This window comes from Vigna unguiculata, chromosome 3 (assembly GCF_004118075.2).
Source record: "Vigna unguiculata cultivar IT97K-499-35 chromosome 3, ASM411807v1, whole genome shotgun sequence".
NCBI classification, from domain to species: domain Eukaryota; kingdom Viridiplantae; phylum Streptophyta; class Magnoliopsida; order Fabales; family Fabaceae; genus Vigna; species Vigna unguiculata.
Window position 1 is genome coordinate 60762241 of NC_040281.1, and position 15258 is coordinate 60777498.

Here is a 15258-nt window from a genome sequence, read left to right on the forward strand (position 1 = left end):
TTACGGCGTCGTTTAGATGAGTCAGAAGGGAATACTATACATAGATGAGAAAGGGGTTGTTAAAGCAGCATAGTTCAGCGCCTATTGCATTTTGGAGCGATGACTGCTGCCGTCAGTAAGGTTTCCGGCGACATCATCTCGTCGAACTTCGACCGTATCCGACCGCCGCCGCCATCGCCTCCTGATTCTTCCCTTCTTTTAGCTACCAGACCTCCAAGGCATTTCTCTCTTTCTCTCTGCATCTTATCTAAGCTTATTTCAGATCATTCGTTTTCATTGTTTAACGCTGTTCTTACAGATTAGGGTTTGAAGTTTTAAATTGACATGATTATCGTGTGTGTTGTTTGTTGCAGACACGCGGTGTCCTATTGGACGTGTTCAAAGCTTTGTGCAATTTGCTTTGTTGCTGGAATGGTTTTCGGTTACTCTCTCAGAGGACGAGTCAAGCGTTGGGCGTCTAACATCCTCAAGAAGCTCAACTGAAACATAATTGAATTGCAGGTAGTTGTTTAGTTCGATCACGGCTCACTTTCATAGATTTATGTGAAAGAAAAGTTTCAATTTTTTTCTTGATGTTCCGTGACAGATTATGCTTTGTACGGATTTTGGAATGAGTTTGAAAGTTCAATTACAAACTTACACAACGGCTTGTTAATTTAGGTTATTTATTTCTAGCCGTTACGCCACAATATCAACGCCTGTTATGCTTCTAATTTCAGTTTATGTGTGGCATAACTGCAGAGTTTTCTATTTTCTTCACCACATGGTTTTGTACCAATGTTTATAAAGTGTTTTTACTGTTAATTTGATTATTTCAAACAAGTTAGTTCAATTTTAGGAACATGTTAATTATGGTGTTACAGTTTTTCAAATCCATTTCCTACTCAGTTTGCTATTATCACTCCATCATGCTCTTCTCAGGCTTTCCGGGTGAAGCATGATGACTTTTACCCCTAAAAATGTACAGTGTTGAGAGGGTTTTATTGCCTTACTTTGCTTTATAAAACTAGTTCATTATTGTTTCCCAAGTAAAAAAGATTCAAACTGCTTCTTTGCTTCAAAACCCCCTCTCTTTTTCCTCTCTAGATAACCACGACAAGTTGAGTTGAATTATACTTTATTGGTAAATGAGTATGGTCGCTGGTATATATAAGTTGATGTTGCACCATTTTCAATTATGTGCATGGCTTTTTTCTTTGGTTTTTCATTTTTAGTTGATATTTCAAATATTTTAACTCAATGATACGAAAATTATTTAGTTTTCAGGTTTTAAAAAAAAATAAAAAATCGGAAGACAAGATGTGGTAACGGACCTGCAAATTATACTATATTTTCTACTTTTGAAGTTCAATGTTCGGGAGACATTTCCTCAGTCCTACGTTACTATTTAGGAAAATATTTTATCAATCACAGACATTTAGGAAAAACTTCTAAAAATACGTTTAGGAAAAACTTCTAAAAAATACATTTAGGAAAAACTTCTAAAAATACGTTACTATTTCTTAAAATATTTTATCAATCACAGACATAGACTCCTTTTCCTTTTCTCCTCCGCCACACTCCAACCTCCAAATTTTCTAACATGTCACATTTTGCCAATTAATTCCCGCAGTGCCACACTTTTCACCTTACACAGTTTTTGCAAATTGTTGATTGAATGTCAATAGCTTTTCCTGCAAACTAAGCATTTATCCTAAAATATGTTTCTATTATTACAATAGATGTTATGAAGAGGAAGTGAACAATAAAAAGAAACTATTGAAAGTTGTACCAGAAAAAAAAAAGAAAGGAGAGAAAGGTTGTGATGGACAAGAAAGACACAAAGACTGACAAGACGGAGCAGCTATGCCGACAAGCACCAGTCCGGAGGAGCATGACGTGACACCACAGATGCGGAAGTGCACTGACACGAACACGATGCCGCAGAGGCTAAGGAGCACCGAGGCAAATTAGGACTCACTTTGAATCAGTCTGCAACCCTGGGTTCTTATCTTCAGAGAGAGACAGTGAGGGAAATTAAATTAATTATGTTAGTTAGTTTACCTATTTAATTTTAATTTTTCTTTTAAATATAAGTGGATTGTAGTTAAGTTCACTAGGTTGAAACCGTTGAATCCACAGTGACCCGAATCAATTATGACTCATTTTGGCATGTGTCTATAAACAAATGTCAAACACAAACTCAAGATGCAATTCAAGTTTTTGTTGTTTTAGGTTGCAACTTAACCAACACAAGAAAAGTACAATGGTTTGAATCAACACTCGTTCGAAGACATAATTAATTTTTTAGGTGTTCACTCAGTCACTTGTTATTGGTACAAAAAAGTACAAACAATTTATTGACATCCAAAGTGTAGCCCGTCGAAAATTACACCATGATCTCTCTGTCATTGATAAATCGACGTGCTCTGTGATCACGGAAAATACAAAAATAGTGCCGGTGATCAATAAATGCTAATTTATCTAAATCAGTGAGGCTACAAAACCGAGAAAGCTACCCTCTTTTTTTTCATTGAACCCAAGTCATTTGCTAATGTGGTTTCGGCACAAAACCATCAACAGCGAAGTTCCGAGTAGCAGCAGGAATGGCTAACCGAATTCCATCAAGTTCAGGTTTTGCAATAACTTGGCAACCCAGACGTGATCTGCATATTTTCCATAATTAGTCAAGGTCACATTTAAGGGTACCAAAAACGGAAAATGAACATTTCAAATCCTAAGTTCATGAATGGTTAACCCACGTTTCAGTAAGTCCAAAAGCTAGATCTAACATGTCGTTTTCCTCATCAGTTGGATCTTCCAATTTATTGTAATGTTCTACGTCCTGCACAAAAATCAGTAATTTGTCCCTCTTGTAAATGGAAAACGGTAGTTCAAAATATAAATTAATAATAACTTCAAGCAACATTTCACTACATAGATCACCCATGATGTACCATGACTATAACATGGCAAGTTGAACACGCAAGCGAGCCCTCGCATGCTCCTGCAGTAACATTAAGTAAGAAATCATCTCAAGAAAAAGGAAAAATAAGCCAATTATGAATACGCTTGGCCACTTCAAAAATGGCCCTAACTACTTGACAGGATGCAAATCGAAACGAAACATTATGTCAACAGAATTCAGAAGAATATAATCTAGAGGAAAATAATAAAATTCAAAACTTAAAGCTCTTGCCTTCTAGATCAATGTCATTTTCATGAGCAGCTTCTAACATAGACATTCCAACAGGGACTTTGATATGGTTTTCCTCACCATCCTTATCAATAAAAGTTACAGATATCCTGCACAATGTTGCCTCAAAAGAGTAAGGTGAAAAATGACAACTGTGTAAGACTTTTAATGTACTCACATGATCAACAATTGTCATCTAACAAAATATATGGCAAAGTACGACAGTAATGATGTAATCTGTCCTAACGGGAGTTAACACTAACTGATTACTAATGGTGTGGGGAAGCATTTGACACGTAGGAGGATTACTTCCATCTTACAGGGACTTGGAATTTTTCAGGGAATGCGACCAGCTGCAACAACTGAGGCTCAAAGATTTTGCTATTGTTGCCATTTTGGTTAAAGTATTAGAATCACACAGCAACCTAACTCCTGCTAAGATATCATACCATACCCCCCATGCTAAACAATATGAAATCATGGTTGGTTGCACAACAAACATGGAACGCTAGAGCAGAGTGCAATCCTCAATATTTATGTGATATTACATTCTCTGCACTTTGAAGTTCCCACTTAGATACCTTGAGCAGTTTAAACACTGGAAGAAAAATATATTAAACTCCCATCAAGCTCACTACATAATGTCAGTTCTTAAGCCTTTCATTATGGGGTTTAATATATTGCATATGCTGTATGATAAAGTAGATAGACAGCCGCTGCCTGACCTTAGATTGTAACTCAATAACCACTTATCTAGCTAAAAATTAGACAATAAGAGAAACGGCAAATATATAACACTTAGATTTGGTGGGTCCATGTTAAATGACTAAATCATGATTATTAGCTAGAAACAAAAAATTGGCAGTTAACAATTAGTCAGCATAGTGTACCCATGTTGCGTGTCAAAATATAACATCAATACTAAATAATTACCAATTTTGCCTGGGGTTCTAACACGATTCAAAGTCTTGTCTTTTAAGTCGGTTAATCATAAAAATAACATTTGAGTCAAAATTACAATTATAACACAAACACAATAATAGTAAGTTTTTGAATGCTATATTGACCTGATATTTACACATACGCAAAAGGATCACATGCTCCCACAAATCTGTCATCTCAAATAGAAAGAACTTACGTTTCTTTTTCTTCACTGCCTTCCTCAGTAGTGTTATTTGTAGTCATTGTTGAAAGGAAATTATGTCTTTCCATCATGGATCCCTTGTATAACTTAGTAAATGAATGCTGTTGAAACTAGTCAAAACAAACACAAAATAATCACTCATAAAAACAGATAAGCATAAATCAATGCCATAAGAAAGTAAAAATTTAATAAAACAATTTCTCCAGTAATCTGGATGCAAATGTACACATAATTTCCAAAAAAAATTTGATCGCACAACCATTTTGCTCACACACAGTTGCCAATTAGACAAAGGAATGTGATATTTTGACATCTACCCAAAAAAAAAACAATTACTATATATTTATTATACTATTAAAATGAGTTGTAAAATGAATGTTTTTTGCTTTGGAGGGTGTCGAAGTATCACTTTTGTTTGACAAAGGGAATATTTAAAATGTCAAGTATTATAATCCCTCATTAACATAATCAGTCCTCACTCCAATCCAAGTAATTAAATTGATAGAAGACTTTCAGATTTCTGGGTTACTACGTATACAAAATGCTAATTGTTCCAAGAATTCAAAGACAAACAAATCCCTTCTAGTATTAAAACGAATGAAATAAATAAACTAATACAAGAAAAAAGAGTACAATGTTAAATTATCTTCATCTTCAGAATAGCCAGTATCAGAAATAGAGCAAAACATTGCCAAAATAGGGTCCAATTTCTCCCATCCTCTGCTAACCACAAACTTGTTGGCCAGTTTCTTTAGCTAAAAGATGGAGAGTCCATTTGCACTGATGGAAAAGATTAATGTCACTATCATACTCCCACAACTCATTCCATATCACCAATCTTTATAATTGACACAGAGACGTCCAGACCAGTTTAACAGTTATTTTTTCTTATTTCATCAAAGCACAGATGGCCTCACATTTCAAAACACGAACACCCACTTATCATAAGACAATAAACTACAATTTATATCCACTTTTTCATTAAAACAAATATAAAAACCAGGCTGGTAACTCCCATGATAAGCATCCATCATGCACACTTATTTCTTGCTACCTATTGAGATCCTAAAACCAGCACCAGATTGCCAAACTTAATAGAAATTGAATGCTGAAATTACAATTGGAGGAATAAGAAAATGAAAATACAAATTCAGAGTATTCAATTACTAACCGGAGATGGCAGGGAACGATATCTTCCGGTTCGAACATATCCTACTCCACACAAGGAGGTACAATTCCCTGCCAAATTAAAAAACAGAAAAAAAATTAGTTGAATTGATTCAATATAATTAGATGTTCTCTTCATGCTATGAAGTACGGGAGGTAGAGAAGAGAAAATTAACAAGCAAGTAGAAGTACTTGTACAGAGGTGTTTAGCAATCGAAGCTCCGACTCTAGCTAGTTTGGAATTTAGCATAGTGGTTTTAGGGGTTTAAGAAACCCTAGAAATTGCAGAGGAAAAAAATTGATATAAAAAAAATGTTAACAAAAAAATTGAAACAAGTTGAGAGGCCGAGAGAGGCACCACTATTATGCGACGAAGAATGAGAAAAACCACAATCAGGGGGAACAAGTTGCCGAACAGAGAGATCTTACATTTTAAAAGCCCAACAACGAGGCCCGAAAAGCCCAACCATGAAATTATGCACAACTTAATATTTTTTTAATATCCTGACTTTGGGTATTTTCTAGTTCAAAATTATAAACTAATTCTTGAAATTTATGGGTCCCTTTTTATAATAGTTTTTAGTTGTAAGTATTTTATTTTTTAAACTTTAGGATCATTTTGTTTTATAAGTAACTTTTTCTTTTAGTTTTCAGTTTCGATTTTTTTTAAAATCCCATACTAAAATGAATTTAAATGGAGGGTAGCACAATTTATAATGGCGAGAATGCTTACAACATAGGTAGCAATGTTAATACCAATTCTAGCCTTGTTGACGACAATTATGCTAGTCTTGGGTAGGGATGTCAAATATATTTGTACCAGCGGGTATTTACGGATAAAACCCGCAATGGATAGAAAATAAATATTAAAAATGAATACCCGCTATCCACGGGTACGGGTATTTTTGATATCCGCATGTTAACATAGCGGGTATGAGTATTTTTTATACCGTATCCGTGGATACCCGTACCCGTTAAACTTTAATTCACAAAAATACCCTTATATATATATATATATATATATATATATATATATTAATATATATATATATATATATATATATATATATTAATAAAAAACATTTTGACAATTTTTTTTCAAAAATCAATCGGATAAAGTGGACTTGTTGATCAAAACACCAATTAAAGAATTCTCATTGTGTTGAACATCATTTTATATTTATTTGTATGATTATTTGGACTTCTATGGACTTGAGTTTGTTTGAACTTTATTTGAAATTTATGACAGTGATGTATTTTATTTTATTTTATTTGAAGTTATGATTAAATATTTATTTTTAAATAATTTTGTAAATACCCACAGGTACCCATGGATATCCGTAGATATGAAAAAAATAGACGGATACCCACATAACGGCCCGACGGATATAGATACGAGTACGAGACGGATATTTATCCAGCAAGTAGAGTGCGGGGGAGTTACTATCCGTACCCTACCCGCCCCGTTGACATCCCTAATCTTGAGAACAAGACAATGACATCATAATAATAATAAAGTAATAAAAATGATGATAATAAAATTATTTAATTGTTCATGATACTTCTTAATTTTGTAATGATATTGATAACCTATACGTTATGTAAAAATTATATACTTTTTTTAACTGATTTGACAGTTATTTTAATTAGATATTTTTTTCTTTTATTAAATTAAAATAATCTCACTGATGAAATACTTAATCATATAATATCTAAGTAATCCATAACCCTCAGCTTAGAAGTCGTGGTATAATTCCCTACTTGAAAGTAACTTCAAATATTTAAAGTCATAATTTTTTTTTCATATTATCAAATATTTTCATTTTTTTTTCACATAATCTTTTGAAATATTTTTAAAAAATTTATCCATTTCTTATACTTTTTGGAATTGCATTATTTTGATATAATAAAAATGCAAACATATAAGAATAGAAAACACATATGTTTCCACTAATTAATAATACTAATAATAATGCTGATTTTTTCAACAATAATGATAATTAAAATGATAAAAAATCAATAATAGAAATAATAATAATGATTATAATAGAACATGATAAGATGGAAGTGACAATGATAATAATATAAGGGTTAAATATGTTTTTATCTTTAATTTTTAGTGAAAATTAGAATTAGTTCTATTTAAAACTTTGCCTCAATTTAGTTATTCAAATTTAGAACACGTAAATTGAGTCCTTTTTTTTCAAATTTTGTTAAATTTATTTGATGTTTCAAACACGTTTCATGATAGTTTTCTAGTTAAAGTTAAAGTGAAAATATGTTGAACTGTGTTTCAAACGTTAAATAAACTTAACAAAATTTAGTTAAAAAGACTAAATTCACACCTTCTAATTAATTGACTAAATTGAATAAAAGTTTCGAAAAAAGACTAATTTCAATCTTCACTGAAATAATGATATTATAATAAAAAGAACATTATATATAAGTTAAATTACTCTTTTGGTTCATCTATTTGTCATGAAATTTCAGTTTGGTCCTCAAGTTTTTTGTTGTCTCAATTTGGTCCTCATTTTCTTAAAAATGACTGAATTTGATCCTCACCGTTAATTTGATCAGACGGTGTTAAAGTCAACGCCACATGTCAATTTCTGATTTTTTTGAATTTTTTTATTTTAACACGTGGCACAACTATGAAGTGACACGTGACACAACTATGAAGTGACATGTGTAAAAAAAATTCAAAAAATCCAAAAAACTAAAAGAAAAATTCAAAAAAAACCAGAAATTGACACGTAGTGTTGACTTTAACACCGTCTGGTCAAAGTTAACGGTGATGACCAAATTGAGTCATTTTTAAAAAAATGAGGACCAAATTGAGACAACGAAAAACTTGAGATCCAAACTGAAATTTCATGACAAATAAAGGGATCAAAAGAGTAATTTAACCTTATATATATTACTAAAGTAAATTATCTTTGTTTAAAAAATGGTTATAGATATAAATTAAAATAAGTTAAAAATTATTATAAACATATTTTAAAATAATAAGTTAAAAATAGTTTCATCTCTATATTGTGTTGATTGTGTTTTAAAAGTACTTCTGCAAATTTAAAATTAGCAACCCTCCAAATGAGACTTGAAGATATTGATTTTACTAGATAAAATTGTCATGTTCATATATGGATCATACTTGCACAACTTATTGACGACGTTACTTGATTTTGTCAAAAAAAAGGAATTTGACTTTACTTAAGTTGAACTTGTGAATAAAATAACATATCAGATTTCATATAATTGATAGATAGTTAGATAGTTTAAAGTATATTAAAGGGGTTTGATTTTGAAGTTGTGTATAGAGGGAGAGAAAAAGCTAGGATCTACTACTAGATGTGTTAAAATAAATAATAATTCAACGATAATATAATTAAATTTATAACTATATATTCACTGAATTAAAAATTCTGTGGACAAAGTTCACATAGAAAACACTGTAATCTCGAAGATATTTTACTTACTTTGGTAATCCATCTCTTTCTATAAAGGAAAGAATTAGTTTTCACCTGTCACCAATAAAATATCTCATTGCACTAAAAAAAGATTAATGACATCATAGTTGCATCGAATTTAAAGAGAAGAGCTTTGAAATTTGTTTTTGTTTTTTTAAGGTGAATTTACAACATGCTTTAGTGTGTTCCCAAACAACCTGGTTTATTAGAAAAGGAGACGCTTACAGTTCAATTAAACTGTACAACTTTAATCATATACCATGCATCATTCAAAGTCATCCAAATGGAATCACCGACATATTAAAAAAATTAAATCAATTACATTATACAATTATTTTAATTGCACTTCCATTTTCTACTACAAAAATACATGCATATATTAATGACTTGAATTCCTTAACTTTTTTTTTTAAAGAAATGAAAAAATCAAACCAAATTTTGAGGTAGTGTTAGTCTCAACAAGATTTCACTTGCGTTTGATGATGTCTTCCCACACCAACGCATTGTAATTAAGTTCAATTAAAATGATTTACGTCTTTGTTTATATATATATATATAACGGTTGGGTTTTGCAGGAGAACACTGAAAAACAGATAGATGGAGAGTAGCGTGTGAGGGAACAGAAGAAAGGAAAGAGAAATACGACCAACAAAGGCAATGCCAACACAACTAATGATTCAGTGTTTTCTAACCATAGATTAGACATAGTTTTTGTGCAACCTATCAGACACATTAATTTCTGTAAACCTAAAACAACATTTCTAATCTCCAGCAAAATCACCTCTTCTGTAACAGGTATCAATCTTTCCCTTCACTTGTTTTTGTTCTTATTCATTTATGTTTATTCATCTTCTCCATGAATTATTACTGTTATTATGATGCATGATGAAGAAAAAGATGATACCTTTGATGTTTGATTGAAGAGAGTGCATAGTTAGGGGTTGGATCTGGTGAGTTGATCAATGGATGATGGTGGAGGTTCCAAACTGAGTGGGATTAGGCAGATTGTGAGATTGAAGGAAATGTTTCAGAAGTGGCAAACTGTGACTCTGGGCTCAAAAGATTCCAACCATGACTCTGATGTGGCTCCTCCTGGGGGCATTCCACCCTTGATTAACAAAAGGCTAACCAATCTTTTGTACTGTGACTCCGACGAGGATAGCTGCTACAGTCCTCAACCGCCGCATGATGTTCCCAAAGGTTACTTAGCTGTCTATGTTGGACCCGAGCTTCGCAGGTTTATCATCCCCACAAGCTACCTTAGCCACTCTTTGTTCAAGGTTTTGTTGGAAAAAGCTGCAGAGGAATTTGGGTTTGATCAGAGTGGTGGACTCACCATTCCATGTGAAATTGAAACCTTCAAATACCTCTTGAACTGCATGGAGAATCACGACGACACATCCGGTCAGTTAATTGCATTCTTTCTTTCAAATCAATTCCAATTAGTTTCATGTTAAACCTTCGATTGTGTTTTATGTTCATCGTGTTGCATCTTAATGGATCCAATTTATTCTTCTTTTGTTTTCACCTTTATCTCACTGCTTATAATTGGAATTGGCGAGATCATGATACAGAGGGGACACAAGAGAGAGAGAATATTTGTCTATTTTTGTTTGTTCTTTTCGCCTTTTCCAATGATAACAATAATTCTATGCCGTTTTCATTTTACCATTCTCACACAGCAACAAGAAAACAAAAAAAGCACGCACTGATTCAAAGGCATATTCTGTCTATTTTACGTTTTGGTAAGTGTGCAGTGTGGTATCAGTAACCCTTTCCTTTTTAACTAACTTTCAGACTCTTGGTGGAATTGCAGCTGGAAACACAGGAACTGTGGAAGAATAAAAACTTGCTCTGATCTATATAGAAGGAAAATCACGGTGCTGGTTTCTGGGCTTTCTTACATGAAGAATGATATAACTCCCCAACAAGAAAGATTTGTGATGGGTAATTTGTTTGTAGAACAGGTGTTAAAAATCTATGTACTTTTCATCCAATGTTTCCCCAATACATGTACTTTGCCAACATATTCAAACAGAACATTTTTGACATTCAATTGAAGAATATATCCATTCAGGAATGCGAAAGTGTGTTTCTTTTGGGGATCAAAAGTACTTGAATATGAGTTGTGTTGTGAGATTGAGATTCTCACGCATCGTCATTAATTATGTTCATGCACCTCTAATAGGAGATGGTGAAGACTTTGAATTCGTGCTGCAGAAGGTGTTTTGTTGTTTAAAAAGAATGTGATGATGGATCATGTGCTTCTGTAACATAATCTTGAACGAAATCCGGGATTTGAGCTGTCCCAGGTTCCACTGAGACCATATGCGAATTTATTATATAGTATGCGATAATTGAGGTGTTGTTGGTGTCCTCAAAATAAAGCATCAGTTATTCTGTTTTTGTCGTAGCATATGCGCACATGATTGATGGGAGACAGCGTGAGTGTGATTGCTAACGAGATCTCATATTTTCTGTGTTTAATATTCCTTTATTTCTGTGCTTCTATTCATTACGTTCAAGAACTGTCCTTGTTTTTCGGCCACCAATGAACAAACATACATTGGCCCTCTCTTTTTCTTAGTTTTATTGGGCTTGCGGTTTTCAATGCTCATCAAATCGTGGTGGGCCCATCCGGGACCGCTTCCCATGGCCCAAAACTATAAGTAGATTTTAATAAAATTTTAGTATAGGTATGGAACAAGTATGACTTGGGAATATCATTTATGTTGCTTTCTTGTCAAACTAAATTTCAACTTCCATACTATATTATATCAATTTTTTTTAATTCTACCTTTAATAAGAAAAACAATTGGAAAAATATAGATATTTTAGTATCATTCAAATATAAATTACGTATCATATTTTTGTGAATAAGTAAATTAATAATAAAAAAAAAAAGTGTTACTATTGTTCACTTCTGTGTCTTAATCGGCCAGCCAAATTTATCTGCACCGTACCAACTGAATCGAGTCATGCTAACTTAGAATATCAAATGAACGTGTTTTATATATTATCATCTCTTTTTATCTAAACTTAAATTTTTAATTTTATCACCTTGATACATTCAACTGATTCAAGCTACCATATTAGCGATACTTTTATATTCACTGACGAATTATGATTTCTTAGTATTATAATCATTCAATATAATCATAATTATTACCCTTCATTAACAATAGTTACATCTCATAAATATTATTTAAAAGTTTCTTCATGGTAGTCATTTAACTTGATAAAGATATAGGAGTTCAATCTCGAAGTATTGTTGGCATAAGAAAATTTATATTATTTATTAATAATGAAACTATTATTTATACCATTTATAACATTATTATTATAAAATTCGATAAATTTTTAATATATTACATATTATAGTTATATATCAATATAAAATTCTTCCATAATCTCTACATTTACTATTTCTTCAAAAAATATACTTTAATTTTTTGTGCAGTGGAGATTGATAGATAATTATGAAATAATTTTACTCCATAAACAAAAAAAATGTCTTTTAATTTCTTTTCATTTTCTGTCTAAGAAGATCATCGATTCACAAATGATATTTCTATCAATAGAATTAAAGAAGTCAAAAGATATATTTATCACCCTCTCTCAAGGTGGGCATGAATATCAGAAATGCCCAACTCAGAAGTAGCAACCTAGAAGGCAATCAAATGAAAAGAATCTTGAGAACTTGAGAAGGCCAAAAACTTTGAGAAAATCGACTGAGAACTTGAGAAGGATGAGAACGTTGAGAAGATCGAGAAAGTCAGAATTTGAAAAAGTCGGCACCATGAGTCCTTTCATAGGGTTTGTGGGAGAACCAGAGGATGAAGTAGGATTCGCCATGACAGGAAATTAATGAGAAAGGAGAAAATGTGGAAGGTGATTAACTCTGATATATAAGAGGTGTTTGATGAAGAGTAACTCAATGAGATCTTTCATATCAATCTATTAAAAACTTGTCCAATATATAAAGTACAATATCTCATATATGAGGAGAAAAATAAAATCTAATTAATATATCATCATAATACATGTGATAATAATAAAGGGGAATAAAATACATAACATCTCTATTAATAGAATTAAAACCAAAAAATATATGATATCTTTATCCCAAATCACAAATTTTGCTTACTAAAATGAATGCAATACTATGTAAAACCATTAACTTGGTGCATTTTTACCCACATTTTTTTGGCAACCTATTTTCTCTACGACCATGCATATCTCTAACGAGTAAAGATATGGCAAGTTTTCGATAACTACGATGTAGCATGAGAAGGGTAAGTTTTAGCCGTATCTATATGTTCCTAACTTGTTCGTTTTTTGCATTAACTTTATGGCCATACTTTAATTTTGATGATACATATAAAAGGAAATTTGTACAGCATGTTATAAATCCTTTCTTACAAGAATCAAGTACACCCAACAAGGTTTTCAAAGTTTTACGTAACACTTTGTTTGTTACACTAGTAGACAGGTATAGTAGCACAGCACAATGATGATACAAGCGTGTATATGAGAAGTTTCTCTTATAACAATTAATGCTCACATGCTCACAACTTTGGAGGTGGGACAACCCACTTTCCTCCATGAATATAGGCCATGCTCATGAACGGCTTTGCTTCTTCATAAGACAGTGTCTTCCGAAATTTTACACGCCCTGAGGAAACAGCTCCTGTTCCCATGCACCTATATTCTCCATAGTAGATTGTCCTGTATAATAAGTCAAATATATACCTTTGTCAAATTATATAAAACATGAAAATTTATAAATTTTTAGATTTTTCACAGGGCGAATTTGCTTGGATAAAAAACGTACTGGTTAGAATTGCGTTGAGGAAGTTGATCGGTGAACCATCCCCGGGCACTGATGAGGGAGCCCATGTAAGTGTGAGCAAATACTACTCTAGGGCTCTTCTTCCAGGCACGTCCGAGGTAAGTGTTCCTGTTACCACTCCCCGTAATGTTGCAGTGAAGGAAACTGAATCCAGTATCTTCTGCAATGCTTTCCCTAGCTTGTGCTGTGATAACACTCAAACCCTTTGCAACCGATTCTATGGTACTTCTCTACAGCCATATTCATATATCATCATACATCTTGTGAACTACCCTTTCAACATAATACATGAAATTAAAGAGGATACGTTGAAATACGAACCAAGTAGATGGATTTTCCATTTCCAAAGATGAAATCGTAGGAGCCTTTGATGTAGCAGTCCTTGAAAAAATGTCTTCCTTTATCATCACATAAAGTGTCCTGAAAACTCACGAACTTGCAGTTGTAGAATGCAGCCTTGTCCCCTGATATCCTCATAGCTACGGCCTGTGCTCCAACACTCTTTTCATCTGGCCTTGGAGACGAGTTCTGCATGTATGTATATACGTACATAACAATTGTAAAAGTTTTTTTTTTTTCCTTTAATTTATTATCGGCATAGTAAAAGGAGAGGGAAAAAAACGCACCACAAAAGCGACATTGACAGCGACGAAGTAGTCGGATTCGACAGCGACGGTGGCGCTGTCGACTGTCCCATACCTTAATGCGGTGGCGTGGTACGTTATGATGGGCATGGTGTGGCTGTCGCTCTCATTTCTCTCTCCATAAAACGTGACGAAAGGTTTGGTCCTATCCACGGTGACCTTCTCCCGGTACTCGCCGATGCCAATCCACACCACCACTCGCCGCTTGTTCCCCGAAGGAATGCTGTTCACGGCCTCCGTTACCGTCCTGAAGTCCCCTGCGCCGTCCCGGCGAACCCTGACGATTCTAACGGCGCCGTTTAAAGAAGAGTGGGGAGGGTAAAGAGTGGTTGCTGTTACGAGGTGGAGTGCGAGTGTAACTGCAGCAAAAAATGAAAAGCCATTTTCAACGTGACCCATCATCTTATGCTGCAATGCAACCGTAGTAGTAACTTGTGTATGAAGAGAACTCTATATATGGAGAGAAAATTAGAGTACGTGGAGGTTAATTGGGCTCAATGTTTCGGGCTATCAACTTTCGAGGCCCATGTTTCAATAGTCTTGTTCTGACTTATAACGGACCTATATGGAGAAAAATTGGAGTTTGTGGAGGTATAATAAATACTAGTACACTGCACACGTTAATATTTTCAAGGTTTAATTAAGTTTTAATTTTTTTTTAAATTTCATGGTTTTTATTTAATTTTAATTAAATAATTTTTTATTAAGTACTAAAGTTTTTTATAGTTTTCAATTAAGTTATTGGTATTAATGTTACTTGGATGATATTATCTAGTCATGTTCTTGTATCTACGTATTAATAAACATTG

The 15258-nt window shown here is 33.1% G+C and overlaps 4 protein-coding genes across 11 annotated transcripts; 2 read left to right on the top strand and 2 right to left on the bottom strand.

Annotated features, from left to right (window-relative positions):
- The first annotated feature begins 33 nt into the window (after positions 1-33).
- On the top strand, positions 34-1784 carry LOC114179565. Of its 3 annotated transcripts, none has more exons than XM_028065953.1 (3): positions 34-218; positions 354-501; positions 587-759. In XM_028065953.1, exons 1-2 carry the CDS (start codon positions 100-102, stop codon positions 481-483), a joined length of 249 nt encoding a protein of 82 aa, XP_027921754.1. In that variant the 5' UTR covers positions 34-99; the 3' UTR covers positions 484-501; positions 587-759. The 3 variants fall into 3 exon arrangements, with proteins under 3 accessions (XP_027921754.1, XP_027921753.1, XP_027921752.1); XM_028065952.1 differs by lacking the exon at positions 587-759 and adding an exon at positions 1722-1784 and having other exon boundaries at positions 35-218; XM_028065951.1 differs by having other exon boundaries at positions 35-218; positions 354-759.
- A 484-nt stretch (positions 1785-2268) lies between these two features.
- LOC114179564 (2Fe-2S ferredoxin) lies at positions 2269-5943 on the bottom strand. 4 transcript variants are annotated; one of them, XM_028065950.1, is made up of 8 exons: positions 5845-5943; positions 5685-5761; positions 5491-5558; positions 4314-4429; positions 3179-3285; positions 2937-2986; positions 2742-2824; positions 2269-2645 (listed from the first exon to the last, which is right to left on the bottom strand). In XM_028065950.1, exons 2-8 carry the CDS (start codon positions 5734-5736, stop codon positions 2531-2533), a joined length of 591 nt encoding a protein of 196 aa, XP_027921751.1. In that variant the 5' UTR covers positions 5737-5761; positions 5845-5943; the 3' UTR covers positions 2269-2530. The 4 variants fall into 4 exon arrangements, with proteins under 4 accessions (XP_027921751.1, XP_027921749.1, XP_027921748.1 ...); XM_028065948.1 differs by having other exon boundaries at positions 5679-5761; XM_028065947.1 differs by having other exon boundaries at positions 5679-5866.
- A 3585-nt stretch (positions 5944-9528) lies between these two features.
- LOC114176878 lies at positions 9529-11033 on the top strand. Of its 3 annotated transcripts, none has more exons than XM_028062063.1 (3): positions 9529-9748; positions 9845-10357; positions 10751-11033. In XM_028062063.1, the coding sequence occupies exons 2-3, from the start codon at positions 9916-9918 to the stop codon at positions 11011-11013; spliced, it is 705 nt and encodes a 234-aa protein (XP_027917864.1). In that variant the 5' UTR covers positions 9529-9748; positions 9845-9915; the 3' UTR covers positions 11014-11033. The 3 variants fall into 3 exon arrangements, with proteins under 3 accessions (XP_027917864.1, XP_027917863.1, XP_027917865.1); XM_028062062.1 differs by having other exon boundaries at positions 9877-10357; XM_028062064.1 differs by having other exon boundaries at positions 9877-10357; positions 10770-11031.
- A 2298-nt stretch (positions 11034-13331) lies between these two features.
- LOC114179826 (putative pectinesterase 63) lies at positions 13332-14891 on the bottom strand. The gene is made up of 4 exons (XM_028066292.1): positions 14432-14891; positions 14127-14333; positions 13788-14035; positions 13332-13681 (listed from the first exon to the last, which is right to left on the bottom strand). Exons 1-4 carry the CDS (start codon positions 14849-14851, stop codon positions 13522-13524), a joined length of 1035 nt encoding a protein of 344 aa, XP_027922093.1. The 5' UTR covers positions 14852-14891; the 3' UTR covers positions 13332-13521.
- Positions 14892-15258: the final 367 nt, after the last annotated feature.

Bases quoted from the DNA above. Each gene is read 5' to 3' on its own strand.
- LOC114179565 (XM_028065953.1), top strand. From the start codon at position 100: ATGACTGCTGCCGTCAGTAAGGTTTCCGGCGACATCATCTCGTCGAAC. The intron at 219-353 runs GCATTTCTCTCT...TGTTTGTTGCAG, and splicing joins TTAGCTACCAGACCTCCAAG to ACACGCGGTGTCCTATTGGA.
- LOC114179564 (XM_028065948.1), bottom strand. From the start codon at position 5,736: ATGCTAAATTCCAAACTAGCTAGAGTCGGAGCTTCGATTGCTAAACAC. The intron at 4,430-5,490 runs GTTAGTAATTGA...TGTTTTGACTAG, and splicing joins ATCGTTCCCTGCCATCTCCG to TTTCAACAGCATTCATTTAC. The intron at 2,646-2,741 runs GTGGGTTAACCA...GAAAATATGCAG, and splicing joins GCTTTTGGACTTACTGAAAC to ATCACGTCTGGGTTGCCAAG.
- LOC114176878 (XM_028062063.1), top strand. From the start codon at position 9,916: ATGGATGATGGTGGAGGTTCCAAACTGAGTGGGATTAGGCAGATTGTG. The intron at 10,358-10,750 runs GTCAGTTAATTG...ACTAACTTTCAG, and splicing joins GAATCACGACGACACATCCG to ACTCTTGGTGGAATTGCAGC.
- LOC114179826 (XM_028066292.1), bottom strand. From the start codon at position 14,851: ATGATGGGTCACGTTGAAAATGGCTTTTCATTTTTTGCTGCAGTTACA. The intron at 14,334-14,431 runs GTGCGTTTTTTT...ACATACATGCAG, and splicing joins CTGTCAATGTCGCTTTTGTG to AACTCGTCTCCAAGGCCAGA. The intron at 14,036-14,126 runs GTTCGTATTTCA...ATATGGCTGTAG, and splicing joins ATGGAAAATCCATCTACTTG to AGAAGTACCATAGAATCGGT.